We start from the raw sequence: 27,151 nt of genomic DNA, 5'->3' as shown, positions 1-27,151 counted from the left end.
TGCCGTTTTTTTTTATCAATCAAGCCGCTAATGGCTCGATTGATAATATCCGACGTGTCCGATGACCCGCCGGATCGATTCCACGCTCGATACCTGCAGGTGGACAATAGCGGGAAATGAACGGAAGATAAGAGAAGCGCCCGCAGGGACAAGCGGGAATCGATCCGGCGGCTAATCGAGCCGCAGAAACGGATCGTGAATGCCCAGCATAACAAAGACATTTTTTCTTTAAAGGTTATTATGCCGTTGCGTATGTTTTAGAGCGGAAGGGAAGTTCTGTGTTCAGGTCTGCTTTAAGTTTGTTTTAAATGATTTGCTAATCATTGCATTTTATTTTTATTTACTTTTTACACAGGATCTCTTTTTCTTTTTATTTGGGAAACAAGGTTGTAATAGGCTTTCATTTAACCTCCCTGGCGGTTTATTAAAATCCGCCAGGGGGCAGCAAATACATTTTTTTTGTTGTTTTTTTTTTTTTTGTTTTTTTGCTGCTCAGCGGCATCCCCCCAGCCCCTCTGATCGCCTTCGGGATCAAAGAACGGGATCTCTTGGAGGGCTTCCCCCGTCACCACGGCGACGGGGCGGGATGACGTCATCGACGTCGTGACGTCATTGGGGAATCCGATCCACCCCACAGCGCTGCCTGGTACTGATTGGCCAGGAAACGCTCGGGGGGGGGGGGGGGGGGGGCGGCTGGGGCGCGACGGATAGCGGCGGATCGGCGGGTAGCGGCAGCGTTCGGAGGTTACACGCAAGTGCTAGCTGCGTGTAACAAAAAGAAAATTATGCAAATCGGCCCAGCGAGGCCTGAGCGGTGCCTCCCGGCAGCATAGCCCGACCTCAGCTCGGGCTTACCGCCAGGGAGGTTAACTGACTGTATTTAATCACATATTTTAGCTTTGCCATCAAGCTAACTGTATTGATTGATGAAAGACTGAGTACAGTATTGGTATGGGACTATTTACGTGGATCTGTATCTTCTGAATAACTTATGAAACGTACACTGCATTAAAAATCCCAGTAAATGATTGCTCTACAGCTAAAGTGCTATAAATACATTTAACCGCTTACTATGCCTTGCCCCTCCCACTATCTGCTAGTCATCCTTTTTATGTCTTGCACCTCCCACTATATGGCAGTTAACCCCATATGAAAAATGGTTTTAAAGGGAAAATAAACTTATGTTGATTTGTATGTGTAGTGCAGCTAAGAAATAAAACATTAGCAGCAGAGACATGCGTCTAATATTGTTTTCAGTACAGGAAGAGTTAAACTCCAGTTGTTATCTATGCAAAAGAGCCACTGATCTCTACGCCTTTAAAGAGAACCTGAGGTGTGTTTAAAGAATGTTATCTGCATACAGAGGCTGGATCTGCCTATACAGCCCAACCTCTGTTGCTATCCCAAACCCCACTAAGGTCCCCCTGCACTCTGCAATCCCTCATAAATCACAGCCACGCTGTGAGGCTGTGTTTACATCTGTAGTGTCAGTCTCAGCTGCTCCTCCGCCTCCTGCATAGCTCAGGTCCCTGCCCCCGTCCCTTCCCTCCAATCAGCAGGGAGGGAAGGGATGCAGGCGGGGACTGGAGTTCTGCAGGAGGCGGGGAGAGCAGCAGACTGACACTATAGAGATAAACACAGCCAGCTCTGACAAGCTGTTTGTCAGCAGCGTGGCTGTGATTTATGAGGGATTGCAGAGTGCAGGGGGACCTTAGGGGGGTTTGGGATAGCAACAGAGGCTAGGCTGTATAGGCAGAGCCAGCCTCTGTATGCAGATAAAATTCTTCAAACCCACCTCGGGTTCTCTTTAAAAGTTTCAGAGAGCTCTGTCTTCTGAAGCTTTTATTATCTCAAGTGTCTGTCATTGTATTTTTCTTTTCTGCAGATGAAAGGTCAAAAGTTCACTAGCCTGCTGTTACATCCATATAGAATGCTGAGTAGTGTGTAAACTGCAAATATTAGAGAATGATGCAATGTTATTAAAAAAAAAAAAAAAAAAACTGAAAATAAAAATGAGAATATTATCTTTGCTACTAATGTTCTAGTAAGTATCTGTACTACACAACCAATTCATTACATCAGTACTTATTCAAGCTTATTTATACATAATTTTTTCATTTTTTAAATCCCCAAACTTACTGTTAATTGACAAGTTGAAGTACCCCCAACACAACTAGGGTACTCCCATTGGTGGGTATGTTTACCAGGCATTGCACTGCAGAGCTCTGGCGATGGTGCTACAATCCATTTACACTTGATGAGTTTGTGTGTGACCTCTCATGGGACTAGGGCTATAGCTGTCATATTCAGCTCTATTCAAGGCATGTGACATGATGTTGGAAATAAAAGCACAAGTCATGTGTGCAGGAGTCAGGGGTTACAATACACACAATATGAGCAGAAACTTTTTTTTTTTTTTAAATAATTTTTGATGCACTCAGGAAATATATCACATACCTGCTTGTAACCTGCACTGATTCAATTCCATATCTGATACATTAAAGTGGCATAGTAAAGCCTTGTTTACACTATATGCATTGCCGTGCACATTTCTGCAATGCGTATGGGGTGCAATCAACAAGAACATCAGTAGTGCATAGATTGCACTGTCTAATGTTCAGAGTATACAGTGATGTGAACAACTATTTGCCCCCTTCCTGATTTCTTATTCTTTTGCATGTTTGTCACACTTAAATGTTTCTGCTCATCAAAAACCATTAACCATTAAAGATAACATAATTGAACACAAAATGCAGTTTTAAATGATGGTTTTTATTATTTAGTGAGAAAAAAAACCTCAAAACCTGCATGGCCCTGTGTGAAAAAGAAATTGCCCCCTGAACCTAATAACTGGTTGGGCCACCTTCAGCAGCAATTACTGCAATCAAGCGTTTGCGATAACTTGCAACAAGTCTTTTACAGTGCTCTGGAGGAATTTTGGCCCACTCATCTTTGCAGAATTATTGTAATTCAGCTTTATTTGAGAGTTTTCTAACATGAACCCCCTTTTTAAGGTCATGCCACAACATCTCAATAGGATTCAGGTCAGGACTTTGACTAGGCCACTCCAAAGTCGTCTTTTTGTTTTTCTTCAGCCATTCAGAGGTGGATTTGCTGGTGTGTTTTGGGTCATTGTCCTGCTGCAGCACCCAAGATCGCTTCAGCTTGAGTTGACGAACAGATGGCCGGACATTCTCCTTCAGGATTTTTTGGTAGACAGTAGAATTCATGGTTCCATCTATCACAGCAAGCCTTCCAGGTCCTGAAGCAGCAAAACAACCCCAGACCATCACACTACCACCACCATATTTTACTGTTGGTATGATGTTCTTTTGCTGAAATGCTGTGTTACTTCTACGCCAGATGTAACGGGACACGCACCTTCCAAAAAGTTCAACTTTTGTCTCGTCGGTCCACAAGGTATTTTCCCAAAAGTCTTGGCAATAATTGAGATTTTTTTTTAGCAAAATTGAGACGAGCCTTAATGTTCTTTTTGCTTAAAAGTGGTTTGCGCCTTGGATATCTTCCATGTAGGCCATTTTTGCCCAGTCTCTTATGGTGCAGTCGTGAACACTGACCTTAATTGAGGCAAGTGAGGCCTGCAGTTCTTTAGATGTTGTCATGGGGTCTTTTGTGGTCTCTCGGATGAGTTTTCTCTGCGCTCTTGGGGTAATTTTGGTCGGCCGGCCACTCCTGGGAAGGTTCATCACTGTTCATGTTTTTGCCTTTTGTGGATAATGGCTCTCACTGTGGTTCGCTGGAGTCCCAAAGCTTTAGAAATGGCTTTATAACAACCTTTACCAGACTGATAGATCTCAGTTACTTTTGTTCTCATTTGTTCCTGAATTTCTTTGACTCTTGGCGTGATGTCTAGCTTTTGAGGTGCTTTTGGTCTACTTCTCTGTGTCAGAAAGCTCCTATTTAAGTGATTTCTTGATTGAAACAGACGTGGCAGTAATCAGGCCTGGGGTGACTACAGAAATTGAACTCAGGTGTGATAAACCACAGTTAAGTTATTTTTTAACAAGGGGGTTAATCACTTTTTCACACAGGGCCATGTAGATTTGGAGTTTGTTTGTTTTCTCACTAAATAATAAAAACCGTCATTTAAAACTGCATTTTGTGTTCAATTATGTTATCTTTGACTAATAGTTAACAGTTTTTGATGAGCAGAAACATTTAAGTGTGACAAACATGCAAAAGAAGGAGAAATCAGGAAGGGGGCAAATAGTTTTTCACACCACTGTATGTGATGCGCAGTAGTATGTAATGCGCTTTCGCACTGCTGCACATATTTTCCAGCAGAGAGCAGAGCACAGTGCCGACACATTTACTGCAGTGAATGGGATCAGTGGCACAGATGTCATGCTTTTGTGCGCATTGCGTTCCGATCGCATGGCCATTTTGCGTTTAACAATGTGAATGAGCACAAAGTACGAACCATGAAAAGGACAAGGAAAAAGAAACTGATTACATACACTAGTAAGCCATGTGGTATTAATAGACAGTTGAAGTCAAGGAATGCAGTAGAGAATTCGAAGCGGATAGACTATATATATTTAACTGGCCAATATTTTCACAGCATACTTGGGTTCATTACAGGTTGCTGGGATGAAGATCTCCATGAGCTATGTTGTCAACTGGAGGATGCTAAATTATTATATGAATACAAGGGAGAGGGGGAGAAAAGAGGTGGGAAGGGTACCCCAGGAGTGGAGGGGACCAATCTTTGCTGATTTGATTAGGATCTACATCGCATAGAACTAGCTAAGGGTTCTTCTTTTGCACCTAGTAGGGCTTCTACAGGATCCTTGAGAATGGAGAAAACAAATACCGTATACATCCCAGGGCTGTGGAGTCGATACAAACATCAGACTTCTCAGTTTATGAAACCACCGACTCCAACTTCAGGTACACAAATTTGTTCCAACTCCTCGGCTCCGACCAGGGCTGTGGAGTCGGTACAAAAATCTTCCAACTCCGACTCCTACTCCTCAGTTTATGAAACCACGACTCTGACTTCAACTCTGACTCCGGGTAACCAAAATGGCCCAGACTCCGACTCCTCGACTCCGACTCCTTAGTCTAATATTTAACAGGGCTGTGGATTTTGTACAAAAATCACCCGACTCCCGACTCCTCAGTTTATGAAACCACGACTCCGACTCCGGGTGCCCAAAATTGCCCCGACTCCTCGACTACGACTCCACAGCCCTGGCTCCGACTCCTTAGTCTAATACTTACCAGGGCTGTGGAGTTGGTACAAAAATCACCCGACTCCTCGGTTTATGAAACCACTGGCACTAGGTACCAAAAAACTCCTCTGACTCCACAGTCCTGATAGATCCTTTAGTAGACTTTAGTCCATAACCTCTTGCCTTTGGGACATTTGCGATGTTTTTTTTTTTTTGTGTTAAAATCGCTCTCAAACTCTACAGTAGAGTGATTCACGATTTTCTAGTGGGCCCCAGCCCTTAAAGTTGACTACAGTCATATGTTAAAAGAAATCTTAGCGTATACCTGATCCAAATCAAAGCTACCTCGGGAAAGTACAGAGTTTTTTTTTCCATGTTGGATCCATATACCTCTGTGCGTTGTTTGTGCCATAGCAGGCCCCCCAGGTCTTCCCTAAGCTATATTGCTCTCCTGGGGCCCCTTCAGTGGAGCACACTCAACGCTCACCTGCCGGGCTGGCATACTTCTTCCTGTGACCTTCCATCATCTTTTGGAGTCCATACCCCGTAACCCGTCTGTATTTATGTGCTTGGGGGGGACCTTACTGGCTCTAGGCCCTGGGCATACATACTAATGCTCCCCTTCTGCCTTTCAACCACAAATTTACTATTCTGTCAAATTTGAAATTTAGATTGATTTTTTTAGATGGAAATGGGTTAAAATTCCAAAAAGGCAGCCATGTTAGGGCATTGATCTTTTGGCAGATTTGATCACATTCGAAAATTGCTTAGCGTATGGACACCATTAAGCAGGGAATAGAGTTTTTTTTTTTTTAAATCAGCGTAAAGGTGTCCTGAAGTCTGAAAAAAAACCCTTAACAGCTACCATTGGTAATCAAGACAATAATCATTCTATTCAGGAAATAATTGACTGTTTCTAGAAGTTCTTATAAGGGCTGTGGAGAAAAGGAATCGGAGCAGTTTTGGATATCTGGAGTCGGTGGTTTCATAAAACTGAGGATTCGGATGATTTATGTACCAACTCCCACGCCCTGTTAAAGAGGAGCCGTTAGCCATACTTAAAAGCAAAAAAGCAAACAAACAAACACAGTATATAAGTAGATACATACTTGCTCTACTTGCATAACATATGTATCGCACTGTCCACACTTTGATTTTAGTGATTTTCCTATAGTCAATAAGAGAAAATTCTTCTTGGGGTTTTCCATCTTGACTTTACTCTGGGCTGGTGCACACGAGCGGTTCTGAAGCGTTTTTTAAACCGTTTGTGGGGGAAAACCGCTTGGCTAATGAAAGTGAATGAGATGGTGCACACCAGAGTGTCCCCCCCCCCCCCCCCCCAAATGCAAACTCCTGTCCTGCAGCATTTTTTAGATTTCTGAGGCATTTCTGCCTCAATGTTAAGTATAGGAAAGTCGAAAACCGATCCAAAAACCGCTAGGCATGTTTAGAAAATCTCTCAAAACATGCCTGGAATCGCTTTGAAAATCTGCTTAAAAAACTCTAGCGTTTTTGCGGATCTGCTAGAGGTTTTTGGCGTGCACTGGCCCTCTGTCTGTGTTTGCATTGGCCGCCCTCCTCCCAGTCTTCAGAGACTCCCACCCAGCTCTGCAATAGAAAGTGGATTGTCATTGTGTGACTCTGCAGCTTCTCAGCATGAGAAATATTGGCCAATCGGAGAGGAACAGAGGTGTGGTAGGGGAAAACAGGAGGGAAAGAGGCTTCAGCCAATCAGGATGCACTAGTTAAAGGAGTCATCAGGCGAAAATAGATAAAATAAGTGGTACTTACCGGGGGCTTCCTCCAGCCCCAAGCTCCCAGCATGTCCCTCGCCGCAGCTCTCCCCGCAGCCGTTCCCCACAGCTCCGTCCTGGTCCCCGGTGATGACGTCAGAGCGACCTCCAGGTCGTCCTGAACTGCGCCTGCGTGAGCAGTGCTGTCGATCACCACCACGTGGGCCAGAGCGGACTGCACAGGCGCAGTAGTTCTGCGCCTGCGCAGTCTGCTCCGGCCCACGTGGCAGTGATTGATGGCACCACTCGCGCAGGTGCAGTACGGGACGACCTGGAGGTTGCTCTGACATCATCACCGGGGACCGTGACGGAGCTGCAGCGAATGGCTGCGGGGAGAGCTGCGGCGAGGGACATGATGGGAGCTTGGGGCTGGAGGAAGCCCCCGGTACCACTTATTTTATCCATTTTCGCCTGATGACTCCTTTAAGTCTGAGGGGAAAGTAAAGACGAAAAGGAAAAAAAAAACAAGAAAAGCCAAATAAGACAAACGGAAACTGGGGAATGATCATTTATGGACAAGAAAAGGAAGAGGGATTTTTAACTTTTGGATTGCCTGGTTAGCATCCGTATTACTTATTTACCAGATAAAAATAAAGAATTGATTTTTGATTTTATGCCCAACAGTTACACTTTAAGAATCCGAGGAGTGCAATTTTGGGTATCAGGAGGTGGTGGTTTCATACACTGAGTAGTTTGAGTCGGATGATTTTTGTACTAACCCCACAGGTTCTTATAGCGTGGAGCAAAATAGATACAGGAGTAATTTGACTGTAGTTCCACTTTAAAGGGAACCTTAACTGAACGGGGGTAAAGAGTTTCACTTACCTGGGGCTATTACCAGCCCCCTGCAGCAGTCCTGTGCCCTCAGAGCCGCTCTGGAATCCTCTGGTCCCCTGCTGTCACTTAGTTTTGTTTTTGACGACTCACCAGTCGACCGGCCGCCATGCGTATTATTGGACGCATTCCCTACTGCAATTAACACTTGCGGACCGCAATGCGTACAAAAATATGCGTTGCCGCATATCTACGTGTGTGGAATGCAGCAATGCGTATTTTTGTACGCGTTGCAGTACACAACAGCGCTAATTGCAGTAGGGAATGCGTCCAATAATACGCATGGCGGCCGGCCGACTGGTGAGTCGTCAAAAACGAAACTAAGTGACAGCAGGGGACCAGAGGATTCCAGAGCGGCTCCGAGGGCACAGGACTGCTGCAGGGGGCTGGTAATAGCCCCAGGTAAGTTAAACTCTTTACCCCCCGTTCAGTTAAGGTTCCCTTTAAGCTTCCTGATTGTGAATAAGTTTAGGATGAACCAAAGCATTGAGTTTGATATCATTGGAGGATGCAGGTGTATGCTTTTCTGTCCGGTAGACCCTGGCTAGCACAGGTGCATGCAAGTTGCAAATAGGGAATAGAATTCAAAGGATTAGGAGTATACTTTTTGAAGTGGATCATTTTACTTTCCATTTAGAATGTTTGTAAGATCATATCTGGGAAGTTGTAGACTGAGTGCCATCTTCTAACAGTTTCTGTTCCCTCAAAGGACAAGAACCGAAACTGAGTGAAGTGCTTCCTGTGTACGGAATCCTGGCTTTTGCATATGTAGTGAAATGTCTGGTTACAAGGGCGGTGCACACAAAGGCTTGTTTACAATTCCAGTTGCAATGAAAACTGGAGCAGGTGCACAGAGCAACCAGTCAGGTCCCAGCTGTTAACTGAAATAAGAATCCTAATTGACTGCTGGGAGCAACTGCCTCCCTTTCGCTCTAATTGTTTGCATGCAATTCTTCCCACAGTCTTTTTTTCCAGGACATTAAAGGTTCATACACGCCTACCAACTATCTGCCAAACGTGTCTGTTAAGCCCCATACAACTTTTGTTGTGAAACAAGTTGAAACAACTAAAAGAAGCTGATAAGACTGATAAGAAGTCAACTATTGGATTGACTTCTTAAGGGGCCCATACACTCAGCCGATTTTTTGATCGATCGATAGATCGATTGCAAATCGGTTGGCCAATCGACCGATCGATGGCCGATTTCGATCGATTTCGATGGATTTCCATCGAACTGGCTGGGTGGAAAATTTAGGTCGATCTGATGAGATTGCTTATCAGTTTGCATTGGCCTTAATGGAAATCTGATGGCAAAAAAATGCCATCAGATCGAATTTCAATAGATTTCAGTGTTCTCCCCAGAATTTTTTTCCAGCCGGGTGGCATGAAATAGTAGCCGGGTGGCATACAAAAGTAGCTGGGTGGGGCGAGATGAAAATGCAGGGCAACTGTGCTTACAGCATAGGAGGAGGTGAGGAGCTGAGCCGATGACAGCCGGGTGGTCACCAAATCTAGCCGGGTGGAGCACCCGGCTAAAAGAGCCTGGGGAGAACACTGGATTTCAAACTGAAATCTATTGGAATTCTATCCTGGTAAAAAATGTTCTAAAAACGCATCAGATAGATCATCAGATGCATTTCTTATCTATCTGCTGCCAATCTGACGAGTGTATGGGCACCTTTATCCGTGTTGAACAATAGCAAAATACTTTTGCAAACTACTTTTTTTAAGTTGTTTCAACATGTTTCACAACAAAAGCTGTTTGACAATTGTGCTGCATAAAAGATCACTGTTGAGCGTGTGTATGGGGCTTAACAGACATGTTTGGCAGATAGTTGGACAGATGGTTGGTAGGTGTGTATGAACCTTAAGGCTACTTACACACTAAGACGTTGCGTTAGGTGCTACGTTAAGGTCGCATAACGTGCACCTAACGCAACGTATGGTGGTGCGGGAGAGGACGTTAGAGTGAGCCGCGTTAGGCGGCTCTATCCGTATAAGGTCTACCAGAGTGGCGCTGATTGGCCGGCGGGACCTCGTGATGCGGAGTGAGACACTCCGCATCACGTGGTCCTGCCGGCCAATCAGCAGCCGCCAGTGCATTGCATATTAAGTAGCCATATGCGCGGCTACTGTAGCCGCATCTCCCCGCCTCCTCTCGCCCCCCACTGAGCATGTGCAAACAGTCTAACGTGGCTTAAGCCGCTCAGAACGCACAGTACGCTGCACTTTGCCCGAACGTGCAGCGTTACTGTGTAACGCAACGTGGGCAGTGTGAACAGCCTCATTGACTTTGTAGTGCTGTGCGGTGGGCTGCGTTACAGGCTGCACTAACGTGCGCCTGTAACGTCCGGGTGTGTAAGTAGCATAAAAGGAACCCAAGCTGTGAGACCTATGGAAGCCATATGCCATTTTTATTTCCTTTTAAACAATGCCAGTTGCCTGGCAGTCCTGCTGATCTTTCTGGTCAATAAGGTCTAAATCGCACACCTGAAACAAGCATGCAGCTAATCTTGTCAGAACTCTGATCTGCATGCTTGTTCAGGGTCTATGGCTTAAAGAGAATCTGTACTCTAAAATTCTTACAATAAAAAGCATACCATTCTATTCATTATGTTCTCCTGGGCCCCTATGTGCTGTTTCTGCCACTCCCTGCTGCGATCCTGGCTTGTAATTGCCAGTTTTAGGCAGTGTTTACAAGCAAAAGACATGGGTGCTAACCAGCTTGTTATAGGCTGAGAGGAGCTCAGTCTGTGACTCACACAGAGCCTGCAGGGGACGTGGAGAGGGTGTGTATAGCTTCTATCCTATCACAAGCAGAGCAGTACATTCCTGCCTGAGCCCGACAATGCCGTTAGAGGAAAGAAGATTAGATTATATAACCGAGATAATACAGCCACTGTTCAACTAGAAAAGGCTGCAGTAAGACAGACCACATTAGGACAGGTATAGGAACTTATAGAATAGAAGAAATGAGGCTGAACATTTTGTTACAGAGTCTCTTTAAAGTATCAGAGGTAGATGATCAGCAGGACAGCTAGGCAATGTGCATTATATAAAAGGTAATAAACATGTCAGCCTCCATATTACCCTCACCTCTGGTTCCCTTTACGGGTCTGTAGGTGTTGAACTGCTTGCACTGAGTGGGTATTTGACATTTTTATGGCTTTGTTTTTTCTGCACCATGGAAACGCACATTCTTGAAATTATGACCATTCATTGTAATTGCATAGGTGTTAGTGGCTCTTGTATCACTAACTGCTGCTTTGTACAGTATAAACTATGTTTAGCAGTATCTAAAAGGCTCTGTAAAATCTCAAGTCTTGTACACACACTAGAGGGAACTCTCTGATGAGGCAGCCGTTCTGCACTGTTTGGGCTGAGGGGGGGACATTTATCAAGAGTGTCTGAGACAAAATATTGGTAGGTTTTTAGAAATCCGTGCAGAATTGTCTCAGACATCTTAAAGCGGAACCAAACATTTTTTTTAATTCAAAATATTTAGTTGCACCACTCTGACACATACAAAGATAAATAAACACTCCTTCAAGCCTATGAGCATTTCAGTGCATGCTTTTCACCTTCCTCTTTGCATAATTAGGGTTATACAGGTGGCAGCCATTAGCAATTCCTCCTTTGCTGGACACCATCTACTCCACCAGTTTGCCGGATTATTTCCCGGCAATATGAAAGGAAGGGAGGGGTTTCTCCAATAAATGTAAAATATTTTATATTTGACATCATGCAGCTGAAAAAAGGCTACTATTTATTATTATAATTTAGAAAATAGATTTTATTTCTGAAATCTTGTATTTTTAATTTGGGTCCACTTTAAGAAATTACTAAACAGTGCAGATTCCTTCTAAACTGTTGTAAAATAGGAGGAGTTAAGTTAGGAAGGTCTATAAGACAATGCAGTGTGTTATGCTGGGCATACATGTGTCGATCCGGCGGCCGATTAGCCGCCGGATCGACCCCCGCCGCGTCCCCGCTCGTCCGCGCGGATCGATCCCTGCTCGTCCCAGCGGGCGCTCCTAATCAGCCGCTCGATTCCCCGCTTTTGTCCGCCGGCGGGGATCAAGCAGGGAATCTATCCGGCAGGTCATCGGACCTGTCGGATATTATCAATCGAGCCATCAGGCTCGATTGATAAGCCTGCCAGAATGTCGTGTATGCCCAGCATTAGGGGAATTGCTGTTGCTGAGGTAACCAGTACATCTGCTGTATTGATAGAGGCAGGCTCTGAGGAGGAATTCAGCAGGGGGTAGGAGCCCTTCACAAATCATGCCTAGCCTGTTCTGCTGCACTATCTGTAGAACTGCTATTAAGCACTTCTTAACCTGCAGCAGTTTAGGGATGGATTTGCACTTTTCTTAACTGTAGTGCAGCTCTAGAAATTCATGCTAAACTGCCGCTATAAGTTTAAGAAGATTTAAGGATTTAAGAAGGTTCTTATCGTGCAGAACTGTTCTCCCTGCTGGTTAGAACAGTTTGAGAAGAAAAAACTGTTGGTAATGCTTTGATAAATTTGGCCCTGAGAATCTAGCGGGTATCCCATGACATCACTGCAGAGCTCCACCACACCAGATCTCTAAATGACTAAGATAAATTAAAGCATTGTTTAGCTTGGCCACTGGAAGCCATTCTATCATGTACCGCCCTTTGTCTCAAGCGCCCTTTCCATGCAGTGTCACTATGATTGGACAAGATTGCTATAGGTGACACAGTGCACACAGTACTTTTTTTGTTTTGTTTTAATACTCTAATTCCCTATAAACTAAACAAGCCTCGCCCACAGCTTTTCACAGTGCCTTAGCAGTGTAGCAAGGGCTTATGGGAGCTCAGTCTGGGCAGGAGGAGGAGGAGGAGGAGGAGGTTACTAGCTATTGACTTCAGAGGCAGAGGGGAGGAGGGAGGAGGAAAGGGGACTGAATTTACACACAGGCAAGCTGATAGCATCTCCAGCGCTCAGCCTGTGACAATGTGACAAACAGAACATGGCTGCCCTCATTGTATCACAGGAATAAATAATCATAAACTTTTGAAGCTGTTTGCAGCTAGATGGGCTGTGTAAACTATCTAAACTTTAGATAAGATATATAGACAAGTTACTTGTTATAGTTAGTTCTTCATCTCGGATCTGCTTTACCATGCAGTGCTCTCCTGCTGTATAACAACTGTGCCATGTTAACTGCTGACACATGTAGATACAAAAGCTGCCATTCAGTTTCATTACATAGAAACCAAATGGTTGCCTGGCAGAACAGCATCGGGACTGTGTGGCTGGCACTTAGTTCAGCCATCCATGTGAAAAGTCTTAAATGGTTTGCCAGCTTAAATAAAATGTCTTAATTGGCTAGATCAGGGCTGGTGTTTGCCTATTATATACCTGAATGCCATTTTTCAGCTGTGTAGTGATTTTTTGGCAGCTGACTTTTTATAATGAAAGCGGCATTTTCCTTTTTTAAGCTCCTGGCAGAATGAACCAGTGAGACCAATTGGGCTTACCTGCTTACTCACAAGTGTCTCCAGGCATATAGTCACCAATGTCTGTGTAGGTTTTTAGTAGAGTTGCTATTTTTAGTCTGCCCAACACTGCAGAAAAAGATTTGATGTCCCTCACAAAGCTCTAAGAACGTACAAGTTTTCCTTTGATCTGGTCTTTGAAGGATCTCGCAAAATGTTTTCGAGGATGAATTTGCAGATTGTTTTAATTTTCTTGGCAGTTATGAGTTATGAAAGTCTCACAAACATGGGAGAACATACAAAATCAATGCAGAGACTGGTGGGCATTGACCCCAGGGCATTATCGCATGCTTGTGTCTGGAACTGGGATGTACTCTCAGTAAACCTGAACTCTGGGTGTCTGAAATAAAACCAAACTATATGTTCTCCTCTGCCAGATTTACATATGTATCATTTGTCTGTCTGTGAAACCCCAGCCATAAGATCTCCTCGCTTTCTGTCTTTAGCTTTGTGGTGCTTGAGCGTCAGGTGATTGTAAAGATCTTCAAGTATGTTGGATCTTTAGCAGACATTGAAGGGCCTAAGCCAGGGGTGGACAAACTTTTCATGGATCGGGCCACGTTCTGCAGCTTGCGTGTCTTTTTCTCTACCTTTGGAAAATGAGTGCTCAGGAAAAATTGGGTGATAACTCACTCAATTGCGTTTTCCAGCAGTTATCTCCATGGTGACAGCGGCTTCATGTTACACGCCGGAACGTACTGACAGCAGGTCCCGTAACACTGTCGTTGCCATGGAGATTGACGCTGGAGAGTGCAATTGGGTAAATTGCTTCTCTCACGTATTTTTGAAAGGGAGAGGCGTGGAATCCCACCCTCTGTCGCTGGGTTCATAGTCTGACCAGCCTTGGTCTAGGATGTAATATTGAGATGTGTTCTGTTGCTTGGAGGGGAACTGAGTTTCGCATAACTAGCCCAGGGGTCAGGGGCTGCCATTCAGGCGCTGCATTCTCAGTGGAGGGGGGCACTATCAGTCTCAGCGGAAGAGTTTCATCTGATGGGTATGGAGCTTTAGAAGAAAAGTAGTGTTAGATGGCTCCATTGTCATTTTGTTAGATGGGCGTTTTACCGTCCAATGCTAGGATGTCTGGTTCACATCTGGGCCAGGACACCATCCACATGGAGTTTGTATGTTCTTCGTGTGTTTGTGTGGGTTTCCTCCAGGTACTTTAGCTTACTCCCACATAACAAGAATATTTAGATAGGTTGATTGGTCTCACCCAAAAAATGGCTTTTGATTACAAAGACAGCATAAAACATTGACTGACTACGGTAGGAATTAGACTGTGAGCTCCTGAGGGACAGTTAGTTATAAGATCATATACACTATGTAAAAGGGCTGAGGAAAATGTCAATGCTATGTAAATGTAGTAAATTTGTTACTTTAGAACATGGTAGAGCTGTGGTCAGATTTAGGAACGTTTCAGTTCAGGTTTGCTGCAGGATTTGAGCACACAAAGGCTGGGTTCACGTTGGAACAAAAAACAAAATTCATTTAGCGGAACGGATGTAAACTGATACTACGCAAAGCAATAGGATCCATTCATATCCAGTCCATTCAGAACAGAGCAGTTCCGACTAACAAAACTCAAGTGTGGGTAGTCGGCGATTAATTCCTGATCTGCTGGACAAAGCAGATGGTGACAAGTATGCTGAGCAGGTGGCGAAGGGGAATGAAACACACAGATAAAAAAAAAAAAAAACTGATGCCCATATGTAACAAACTGATCCGTTTGTAATGGAAAACGGATTGGTTTTTTACCGGACCTCTTTTTGATCCATGCAGTGGGAACCCAGCCTAACACGCTTCTATCTACTTTTTTCAAACTGTAACATGGATGTGTTGCTAAAAAGCAGACAGAAGTGTGCTAGGGTGCTCAGGCCTGCAGTCTACAGTGTTTAGTGGGTGGGATTTGGCAGTATCCAAGGTGTTCAGACTGTAGCCATTCTCCTGTGCTAGTTCCTGCTCTGGGCTCTGATAACCTCCTGCTGCCCTGCTAGCTTTAAATGGCATCTGAAGAAACTTTTGCACAGAAAAAAAAATCATTACAAGATGTGTATGCTGGGCAGGTTTCCATGCACATTTTACATATACAGTATTTTAGGAAATGTGTGTGCCATATGACTACCGTATTTTTCGGGCCATAAGACGCTCCGGACCATATGATGCACCTATGTTTAGTGGACAAAAAACTAATCCTGGTGCATCGATGGTTCGGGGGCATCTTATGGTCCTTTCCCTGTGGTCAATCTTTGACTCCATGGCTGAGTACTGACCCAACAGAACACAGACAGGGGCTATCAATTCAGATGAAGTCTGGGGGCAGATACAGGTGAGTTGAATGGCTGGGTGTGTTCTGCTGTGTATGCAGCAGCTGATGAGCAGCCAGTCTCCACTCACATGTAGCACACCACACTCCCTCCCAGTCACCTACACTACTGCTGAGCAGGAATGGTGGCCTCCACACCCCTCATCCACTCTGCCTCACATGTACAGCCCTCCATCCCGACCAGTGCCTGTGAGAACATACCAGCCACATACCTCGCCCTCCAGCCCTGGCACAATCCTCTTCTGCAAGTACTGTACGACACTTCCCAGCATGCTTCTGCCAGCTGGGCACCGCGTTGTAGAGCTGTGTGCTGCTCCTGCTTTCATAAGCCATGCCTAAAGTGCGAGTGGGATGCATTACAAGACCCAGAGTCAGGGTGCGTGTTGGACACTGTAGCGCTGCTCTCTCCTGCCGCGGGGCTCAAAAGGCTAGCTGTGGAAAGCATACGAGATGACCCGCGACAGTGCTGTATATCCCCCCCTGATGGGCTTCACCACGGTACAGATGCAGAAATGACATGAGAGAGCAGCGCTACAGTGTCCAACACGCACCCTGACTCTGCATCTTGTAATGCATCCCAATCGCACTTTAGGCATGGCTGATGACGGCAGGAGCAGCGCACAGCTCTAAAACGCAGTGCCCAGCTGGCAGAAGCATGTAACTTTTAACTTTTTTTTCTTCTGGCAGAGGTTTGCATGAGCATTCACTGCCCCGCCCTCCCATACACTCATCAAGTGATTGTTGTTCTCTGCTGTAACTTCACCCAGTCCTGTCGAATGTTACCTCCTCCTTTTTTTTTTTTTCTCTCTTTTGAATGGTTTTGTACAGGAGTGTAACTGAAAGTCTGTCTGTACCTCGATAACTTGCCTTCTGTTTTCACACAGGAAGCTCTTGTTTGTAGTTTGGAAGGTGACCTGTAATAAACGTCTTCCAGATATTTATTGTGTTATGTGTCTTTGCAGGCTCAGAATCTTCAGCTCAATAAAGAGATGACTCTTGCTGGGAACCGGAGCTTGGCAGAAGCAAACCTGCTTTACCAGCCCAGACTGGAGAGCTTAAAGGCCACTCTGACACAGAGATACCAGGAACTGCAGACCCTCATGGAAGCCCACCAGCTGAAGAAGACAAAGCTGGGTAAACTTTGAAACTTTTTTTTCCCCCACCTGAAATTTCTTCTGCTACCTGTTTCTGGCTGGCATACAGGTTAACTGAGCTGAAGGATATGTGGTGATTTATATTGTTTCTGTATTCCAGATCAACAATCTGTGAATGCTTCACTGGAAACCCTGCTAGCACTTCTGCAGACTGAGGGAGCGAAGATAGAGGAGGAAACTGAGGTAAACCCATTTACTCTCGGTTTATGTTGCTTATATTCCAGTCCAAATTGTGAGGTGAAACAAGCACAAAGTTGTTATAGTTGAATTGGCCTTATCAGTTGACTAACCAACAGGGTGCAGACTTTTCACTTATGAGACGATTTTGGATGAAAGCAAAATTACATTTAAAAAGTACTTTACTTTTGAGTATATCTTCCTGTGTCCCCATTTAAGATTTTCCATAACTTCCTGTTCAGACAGGAAGTGGGGAAATGCAGTAAAACCTTAGATTGAGAGTGCCTTGGTTTAAGAGCGCTTTAAAATACAAGCAAAACATTTTGTGAAATTTTTACTTGATATACGAGCAATAAACGTATACATGCGCCACGGCATTATATCTGAGCCGACGGTGGTTTTCTCCTTGACGCTGCAGGATTATACTTAAAGAGAATCTGTACTCTAAAATTCTTACAATAAAAAAAGCATACCATTCTATTCATTATGTTCTCCTGGGCCCCTCTGTGCTGTTTCTGCCACTCCCTGCTGCAATCCTGTCTTGTAATTGCCATTTTTATGCAGTGTTTACAAACAAGACATAGCAATTGATAGGCTGAGAGTAGCTCAGTGTGTGAGTCATACAGAGTGTGCAGGGGGCCTGGAGAGGGTTTGTATAGCTTCTATCCAATCACAAGCAGCACAGCACATTCCAGCCTGACTGCCTCAGCCCGACAGAGGAGAGAAGATTAGATCATATAACAGAGATAATACAGCCACTGTGCAATTAGGAAAGACTGCAGTACTCCAGACCACATTAGAACAGGTATAGGAACTTATAGGATAGAAGAAATAAGGATGAAAATTTTGTTACAGAGTCCCTTTAATCTGACTTCTGTGAAATCCTCAAAAGTAATAAACAACAACTGTCCTTGGATAAGTTCTTTGTTAAAGCCACACAGAAGAAAAGGTTAGGATAGCAATGATTCTGTTCTAGTTAACCACTTGATGACCCAGCCTTTACTCCCCCCCCCCCCCCCCCCCTTAAGGACCAGTGCTGATTTTGCTGATCTGTGCTGGGTGGGCTCTGCAGCCCCCAGCACAGATCAAACACCAGGCAGAGCGACCAGACCACTCCCTTTTTTCCCCTCTAGGGGGATGATGTGCTGGGGGGGGGGGGTGTCTGATCGCTCCTGCCTGCGTGTGGCTGGCGGGGGGGGCACCTCAAAGCCTCCTCCACCGCAGGATTCCCCCTCTCCCGCGGAGATCCGAGGCTGCACAGGAACGGATCTTTCCTGTGCAGCCTCTAACAGGCTCCTGCCTGTCATGTGACAGCGATCCCCGGCCGCTTATTGGCCGGGGCTCGCTGATCTAGTACAACGCTGCTACTGTTAGCAGCGTTGTACAAATGTAAACAAAGCGGATTATTTCCGCTTGTGTTTACATTTAGCCTGCGAGCCGTGATCGGTGGCCCGCAGGCTATTCACGGAGCCCCCCTCCGTGAATTGACAGGAAACAGCCGCTCGCGCGAGCGGCTGTTTCCTGATTAATTAGCCTGCAGCCGGCGACGCAGATCTGCGTCGCGTCGCTGGTCCTGCAGCTGCCACTTTGCCGACGCGCGTTATGAGTGCGCGGTCGGCAAGTGGTTAAAGCCTTGTTTACATTTTTATTTTATACAGTACAGTTCTTTGTATTAAATAATTTTCTATAACTGTTTTTTCATTGATCTAAGTCCCCGGTAGAAAGACCGACGGCTTCTCATCAGAAGCCGCTGTCTTTCTGACAAAAAAAATGTTTCTTGTCCTCCATATGCTTCCTGAAAACTGAGAAATTGTGCATTTTTTTTTCTTTATTTTCCTGTGAAAATGCATTTAGAAAAAAATTATTTTTAGCAAAATGTACCACCTAAAGAAAGCCTAATTGGTGGCGGAAAAAGCAAGATATAGTTGAATTCATTGTGATAATTGGTGATAAAGTTATTGGCGAATGAATGGGAGGTGAAAATTGCTCTGATGCATAAGGTGAAAAATACCCGTGGGCTGAAATGGTTAACCACTTGACCACTGAGGGGTTTTACTCCTTTAGGACCAGAGCAATTTTCACCTGTCAGCGCTTCTCCCATTCTTTCGCCAATAACTTAATGACAACCAATCACAATGACATTATCTATATCTTGTTCTTTTCACCACCAATTAGGCTTCAGTGTTCTCCCCAGAAAATTTTTCCAGCTGGGTGGCATGAAAAAGTAGCCGGGTGGGGCACAACCGGGGGAATGCAGGGCTGACGCAATTCTGCTCACAGCATAGGAGGAAGAAACAAGCTGATGTCAGCCGGGTGCTCACCAAAATTAGATGGGTGGAGCATGTGGCCAAAAGAGCCTGGGGAGAACACTGAGCCTCCATATGGCTCATTTCAGGCGTGCTTTAAAGTGAACCTAAAGTCAAATTAAAAAAACGAGATTTACTCACCTGGGGCTTCCCTCAGCCCCCTGCAGCCGATCGGTGCCTTCGCAGCCCCGCTCAGATGCTCCTGCACCCGCCGGCGAACACTTCCGGTTTGGCCGTCACCGGCCGACAGGCATGGGAACGCGAGTGATTCTTCGCATTCCCAGCCTGTATATCGCCCCCTATGCTGCTATTGCAGCCTCCTGTCAGCCGGTGACGGCCAAACCGGAAGTGTTCGCCGGCGGGTGCAGGAGCATCTGAGTGGGGCTGCGAGGGCACCGATCGGCTGCAGGGGGCTGAGGGAGGCCCCAGGTGAGTAAATCTCGTTTTTTTCATTTGACTTTAGGTTCACTTTAAGAAATACACCATCTGTCTTGAAGGGACTCAGCTGAAAATAGTAAAAACATTTTGGGGAGGAAGCCCCAGGTATGTATAAAGCCCCATCTACACAATACGATTCTTTGTACAATTCGATTACGATTCTATTTACGATCCAATTAAATCCAACATGTCCGATCGGGATTCGATTTGCCATTGTTTTGCAATGGCAAAGCGAATTGAATCGAATCCCGATCGGACATGTCGGATTTAATCGGATCGTAAATAGAATCGTAATCGAATCGCACAAAGAATCTTATAGTATAGATGGGGCTTAAATCTTTTTACTATTTTCAGGTCTGGTACACTTTAAAGTGAACAGTGCTTTTTGTTATATTTGCAGCTACAGAAATCCGTCTGACAGCGCAGGTGAAACAGACATCATATAGTTAACACATGTCCAGAGCTATACAGCTATATGTATTGGGCATCGTTAATGGTACCGATCGAACACAATTATTCAGTGAATGGTTTTGGGGTTGATTCCTCTACCAATCATCTGATAAAGTTTTCCCTTGTTGTTTGTGGACCCCATCAATTGTTTCCGGCTGAATGCATTTATTCGATCAGGAATAGTGTCGCATGTCCATGTTCTGCTGGATACACACGGTGTATTATTATTCACAGGTTTATTATTGTATCCTTTGGGTTAAAGGGGGGGGGGGGGGGGGGGAATAAACATCAGGACAGATTTTTTTTTTTTTTGTGTGCAAACTGACTGAGGTCACAGCTGAGCTGCCAGCTACATGCGTTTTGCCTGTATTTGTTCTGATCAGGTTTGTTCTCTTCGGTGCTGCTGTTGGTGAGCTTCGTTCTCCAGGCAGCCAAAACATCCCCTCTCTATGCAACTAGTCCGCAGCTGCTCCGTGCGTCTTGTGACAGCCGGGGGAGGAGGTGAGTGATTGCCTGCACTCCCCACTCCTCTCTAGTCTTCTAAACACAAGTGCCGTATATTTCACAGAGACGGGCAAGTAATTACGGATACACATTCAGGAGGGAGGGAGAGAAAGAGACAACTGACCTAGCGGTGCAACTGTGAGGAGGAAAGGAGGCTCTGAATTACAAAGCCAAATCAAATGGCCGTAGTCTGCTGTGCCTTTATAGCTACACAGACACCAGAGTCCCTTCTCTGTGACTGACTGCCTGTATGCGCCTCGTTCCTGGAAGAGCACGCTGCAGTCAGATGGTCCCGCCTACCGCCGAGCTGAGCCAATACCTGCACGAGCCTGTTGGAAAGCACTCGTACAGAGGAGAGAGCCCAGCGTGTGACGCAGCCAGGCGGGGGGCTTACCTCACCCAGGCGGCGCGCCCACCTATTTGATCCTGGGGAGAACACTGAGGCTTTCTTTGGGAGGTACATTATGCTAAGAATTATTTTATTCTAAACACATTTTAATTAGACTCCTAAGAAAAAAAAATGGGAACAATTCATTTCTCAGTTTTTGGCCATTATAGTGTTAAAATAAAACATTCTACTGTTTATAAACCCCACACATTTTATTTGCCCATTTGTCCCAGTTATTGCAACGTGTAAAATGTTTTCCCTAGTACAATGTATGGTGCCAATATTTTATTTGGAAATAAAGGTGCATTTTTTCAGTTTTGCGTCCACTATTTATAAGCTCGCAAATTACAAATCACAGATATATACCCCCATGACATACCTATTTAAAGAGTTCAGTCCCTAAGGCAACTATGTATTTTTTTTTATTTAATTTTTTTTAAAATCTAGATTTACACACACTCACTTTGGGTACTATGGGGGAGTGTGGGAGGGAAATAGTTAATTTTAGGAGTAAGTGTAAGTATTTTTATTAAATAAAATGTGGTGTGATGTAGTTTTACTATTTGGCCACAAGATGTCCTTTGTCATTATTTCCGATTCGCGTACATAAGGACACGAATTGGAAAAAATGCGTGGCAGTGTAACAGCCGGAAGATGCAATGACGCAGGCATCTAATAGATGTCAGCGTTCATTGATTATGGGACTTACATTTAATTATTCATTAATGTCCCCGCTAACCGGCGCTAATGGTAGCGTGCGCGGGAGCAGTCGGCAGCCACCCGCTCCCATTGACTAACTGTCATGGCCCTGGGACTTCAGGTGAAGTTTCCCAGGGAGTGATTATACTGCACCTGCTGCAGTAAGTAGTAAAATGCAGATATAGAATCTGCTATATCTACTTCCGGTGGTAAGATATTATACGGTAGAGGAAATGTGGCCAAGGCAGTCACCACCGAGAATCGAGTGTGTGTATATAGGCCCCGATACCTTAAAGGGACACTTAAGTCAAAAACAATGAGTTTTACTCACCTGGGGCTTCCAATAGCCCCCTGCAGCTGTCCGGTGCCCTCGCCGTCTCCCTCTGATCCTCCCGGCCCCGCCGGCAGCCACTTCCTGTTTCTGTGACAGGAGCTGACAGGCTGGGGACGCGAGTGATTCTTCGCATTCCTGGCCACAATAGCGCCATCTATGCTGCTATAGCATATATCATATACCATATAGCAGCATAGAGGGTGCTAATGTGTCTGGGATTGCGAAGAATCACTCGTGTCCCCAGCCTGTCAGCTCCTGTCACCGAAACAGGAAGTGGCTGCCGGTGGGGCCAGGAGGATCGGAGGGAGACGGCGAGGGCACCGGACAGCTGCAGGGGGCTATTAGAAGCCCTAGGTGAGTAAAACTCTTTTTTTGTTTGACTTAAGTGTCCCTTTAAGCCAGCGATCCGTAAGGAGTATTTTTGTTTTTTTCTCCTCGCCCTGTCACCTCCTGCATAGCAACAAAATGTGCCGCTAGGCTGCAGCCTAGTGACTTGTATGTACAGTGTCATCCCTGTACTGTTGCCTCCTACGTGTGTACAGGGCTTTACTGTAAAGAACCCTTCTCCATATAGATGAAAAAGTTTTTGCCATCTATTTAGAGATCATGTGCTCCCTTGTTCTTTGCACAAGTCTAGGGACAACAAGCTCATCTGCTAAGCTTTTATATTGCCCTCTGATATATTGATGCATGTTAATCAGATCACCTCTAAAGCTATGTACACACGCTGGATTAAACTTGTCTAATAATTACCACTTTTACAGAGAATCTAGAGTGTGTGGAGTTGCCCCCGACGTCAGCGAGCGATCCTGTTGGTGGACTGACTCAGCTGAGCCCTGGCCAAGGGCATATTCCTGCTTGCCCACCCCACCTGTTGTGTGCTGCTTTGTCAGGAAAGGAACACACTTTCCATAGAACATAGTTCTAAGTAGGATTAGGACTGTAGATACATATTTATCTCATCAACTTGTCAGTTCAAGGAAGGTTTCCCTTTAAGGAACTACCAGTGCTACCCTGCCGGATATATGCATGTATTTGTTTCTTGGCATTAGAAAGGGCAGTGTTTTTTCCCATCAGTTGATTGTACAGGATTAATCTTATATCTTCTCAACCATTTAAGGATGACGCTAATTGAAATCTACGCCGTTTTGATAGTGATGTGACTGCTAGGGTGTAGATTTCAACTCACCGCCCCATGCTCTAATGCTTGTTCTAATGTCATTTTGTTGTCTCTTCATACAGAACATGGCGGAGAGTTTCCTGGATGGCGGGGTACAGCTGGATTCTTTCATTGATGACTATATGCAGAAGCGCAGATTAGCGCATTTAAGACGTGTAAAAATTGAGAAACTGCAAGAAATGGTGATGAAGGGGCAGAGACTTCCCCAGGTTTCTGTACAGCCAAAGCCAGCTGAAGGTCTCCAAGCACCGCCACTGTCGTATCCCTCAGCTGTGAATACACCTCCAGCTGTATTACCTAGAAGAGCCGTTCCTCCTCCACCCTCCGCTCAAGCTGGAATGTATCCAACTCCTTTTGCAATGGCTGCACAACAGCCTGTTCCCCAGCTTGCATATGCAGCATCTCCATGCCCACCTCTTCCTCCTCGAGCTGGGTACCAGTTTCCCCCCCAGATGCCACAACCTGGCTACCCGTACACTCAGTATCCCCCAGCTCTCCCTCAGAGACCACCTCCACGTCTCCCTCCTACCCCCGGCTTTATTGTACAGTGATCCATTATTAATGCGGCTCACTTAGACATTGGTGCTCCCAGTTTCCTCAGTTCTGTGAGCTGGATGTATAAGACTTGCACATATTGGACTGCAGCAATTCACAGGACAGGTGCAGACCTCTTGGCTTCTAATCTAATATTTTGTGGGATTTGGTTTTCAGACTTCCTATTTTAACCATTTTGGTTGTGAAGCAGGGGTGCAGAGCGAGCGCTGTGATCATTTTCTCCTTGCTGCACCACCCTCGCTTTTTACCCATGCTAAAGTCCATTTTGTGAATGCTGCATTGGAATGAGTAGGTCTGTTGTGCTGCAGCTGTTGGTAATGGTAAAATCGACCGCCTGTGCATTAGACAAAAACATGCACTGGTCCATTGCCAAACTCCTCAGGTTTCCAGCGGCCTCCAGTCACAAGGTCTGAGCAGAGTGCTGAACAATGAGGATTGCACTGCATATCTTACACCTGATTTTTCAGTCTCTCATAACTCGAATCATAGTAATGCTAGATTAACAGTATCATTCAGGGATTAGAATGTTACTAAAATCTATTATGTGCAAACTAAATGCGTATTGAGTGGATGCAATTTTTTTTTCCTCGTCTGACAGCGATGCGTTTTATAAACTTATGCACGTGGCTTTGATGTGCCTTAGACTAACCGCTTTACTCCTGGACTTTGAGAAGAAGAGGGTGCAGATCTTTTTTTCTTTTGTCTCTTGCCCACTGCTGAGCTGTGACTGCAAGCAAGGGCTCCTTGTGTTGTAAGTTAGCACTATGCTATATTACAGCTGGTTCACTTCATAACTTCCAATCCTGTTGGAATGTATGAATTCAGCCATTTTATTTATGCAACTTTAAAAAATGATGGCCGGTTATTTCAACATGGCCAATCTTAATATGTAGTTAATGCTAGAATTTTATATATTACGGTAGTTGTTTTTCTTCCCAGTGGTAGCACACTCGGATTGTGCCACATCTAGGTAGGAAAACTTTTACAGTAGGGTAAAGCCATATAATGTATCAGCTTTTGCTGTAAGACTTGCAATTGGATGTGTGGCAAAAGCAAGCTTTAGTATTCTGATTATTCTCTGGTTTGTGTTGGACTACTGATCCAGCATAGTCTTCTGTGAATCTCTTAAACAGGTTGCCCAGTAAATAGTTCTGGCATTGTTTTTACAGAACATTTTATACTGGTGTGTATCATTGTAGTCCTGTATCTGCATTATTGGATTATATTGCACAAAATCACAGTCCCTTTCCATGTTACTTTTAAACATGCTGTCTATGTAATAAGCATAATGCTATTTAGAATATTGTTGGAAACAGATGTAATAGGGCCAGGATTGGATAGTTTCTTGTGCCTGAGCTGTGTTTTTGCTCTTTACTGTTATATTGCTGTTACCTTTGTTGTCTGAACTCCTCCCCAAAGGTGGACTGTGACCTAAAATAAATATTTTTTACCTTGGTAGAGGGAAGCTTCTGGATCTTCAAGAGGCTTACTGTGTCCTCCAGGACACTGCCTATGAACCTTTTAAATGTTATAGCCATGCTGCCCCTACACAGGAGCACAGAGCTGCTTGTGAACAAGCAGCTCCAGTTTACGATGCAGCCATAGTCATGCTTGTACATAGAGGGGACACACTCTTTTAAGACCTAGAGCAGGGGTCCCCCAAACGTTTTGGGTTGAGGGACAGGTCAACATACTTCAGACTGCTGGGGGGCTGGAATATACATAAAATGATGTAGAAGTCTTTGCAGGCTAGACAGCGAAGCATACCCAGGTGACAACCTGCAGTCCAATTGGACAGCAGTGTCAACTGATGTGGAATTTGATTGAAAACTAGCAAATTACTGCTTCCATGTGGATGGATGGTGCCAGCACAGCTATTCAATATGCTGACCACCAATATTTAAAGATATAGCTGACCACATCTATAAATAATACATTGTGTGGGGGAGCGGTGGTAAAAAAAAAGTCTTGGGGCCACATCTGGCCCATGGGACTTAGTTTGAGGACCACTGACCTAGAGTATGGGTGTCAAACTCCAAGTACAAGGTGGTCAGAAACTGAACACATAGACCAAGTCGCAGGCCATCCTCAATATGTAGTGGCACCCTCCCTCATAAAGTTCCCTGGCATCTAATAGCCTCCTTCCCCCTATACAGTTCCCTGGTGTCTAGTACTTCCCTCCTCCCTATGTGGCTTCCTTGGTGATCTAGAACTTCATCTCCAATATAGGTTCCCTGGTGGTCTAGAGTGGGCCAAACATAATGCATAGTGGGGGACACCACTTACGGGACAAATTTGATGGCTCTGCTAGCCAGATTTGGCTTGTGGGCTGGTGTTTAACATGTATAATCTAGAGGCTTTATGTTCTATAGATAAGTATCTGCTTTTTAGGTCACAATCCACCTCAGGTACACTTTAACTGCAAAGCTGTGGGACAAGTTAAGGCACCCAATATATGGCACATTGGTTACACCACTTCTGCACTACCTACTTGAAGACCAAATAGGGGTATGGCATCCACAAGAGGCGAATCCTAGAGCATGTTTTAGTAGTAGAAATTCAGATTTTCTCCATGCAGACACTACAATAGTACATGTTTATAATGTAAAGGTTTATTTGTTGTCATATGACTAATATTACAGATGTTAATTTACTTGGTTATTTTCAATAAACTACAAATTTTGGATTGGATTAAAATTTGAGAAACTACTTGACTGTTCAGAGCTAAAGGCCATAATTCATTAAGCTTATCTCTTGTCTAACGATTCTGAGCTGTTTTTACAGTTATCATCATAGTGATAAATCATGTAGTATTCACTAAGCAATTTACTGCAGGCACACCTTAACCCATTCGCGTTCCATCGTTTTCATGTGAAAAATGTTCACCTCCCATTCATTAGCCTATAACTTTATCACTACTTATCACAATGAACTGATCTATATCTTGTTTTTTCCGCCACCAATTAGGCTTTCTTTGGGGGGTACATTTTGCTAAGAGCCACTTTACTGTAAATGCATTTTAACAGGAAGAATCGGAAAAAAATGGAAAAATTCATTATTTCTCAGTTTTCAGCCATTATAGTTTTAAAATAATACATGCCTCCATAATTAAAACTCACTTATTATATTTGCCCATATGTCCCGGTTATTACACCGTTAAAATTATGTCCCTATCACAATGTATGGCGACAATATTTTATTTGGAAATAAAGGTGCATTTTTTCCATTTTGCATCTATCACTATTTACAAGTTTTTTTTAAAAAAAAAATATAGAAATATTTCATCTTTACA

General features: G+C 44.6%; 1 protein-coding gene across 1 annotated transcript in view; it reads left to right on the top strand.

Annotated features, from left to right (window-relative positions):
• Nucleotides 1–26,556, top strand: part of VPS37B (VPS37B subunit of ESCRT-I) — a 53,788-nt gene extending 27,232 nt beyond the window's left edge. Inside the window, exons 2-4 of the mRNA XM_068244223.1 lie at nucleotides 16,637–16,808; nucleotides 16,929–17,011; nucleotides 23,367–26,556. Coding sequence (XP_068100324.1) covers nucleotides 16,637–16,808; nucleotides 16,929–17,011; nucleotides 23,367–23,855 — 744 coding nt within the window. The 3' untranslated portion in view covers nucleotides 23,856–26,556. The remainder of the gene's footprint in view (nucleotides 1–16,636; nucleotides 16,809–16,928; nucleotides 17,012–23,366) is intronic.
• The last annotated feature ends 595 nt before the right edge of the window (nucleotides 26,557–27,151 follow it).

This window comes from Hyperolius riggenbachi, chromosome 1 (assembly GCF_040937935.1).
Source record: "Hyperolius riggenbachi isolate aHypRig1 chromosome 1, aHypRig1.pri, whole genome shotgun sequence".
NCBI lineage: Eukaryota > Metazoa > Chordata > Amphibia > Anura > Hyperoliidae > Hyperolius > Hyperolius riggenbachi.
This window is presented reverse-complemented; position numbering and strand designations above follow the sequence as displayed.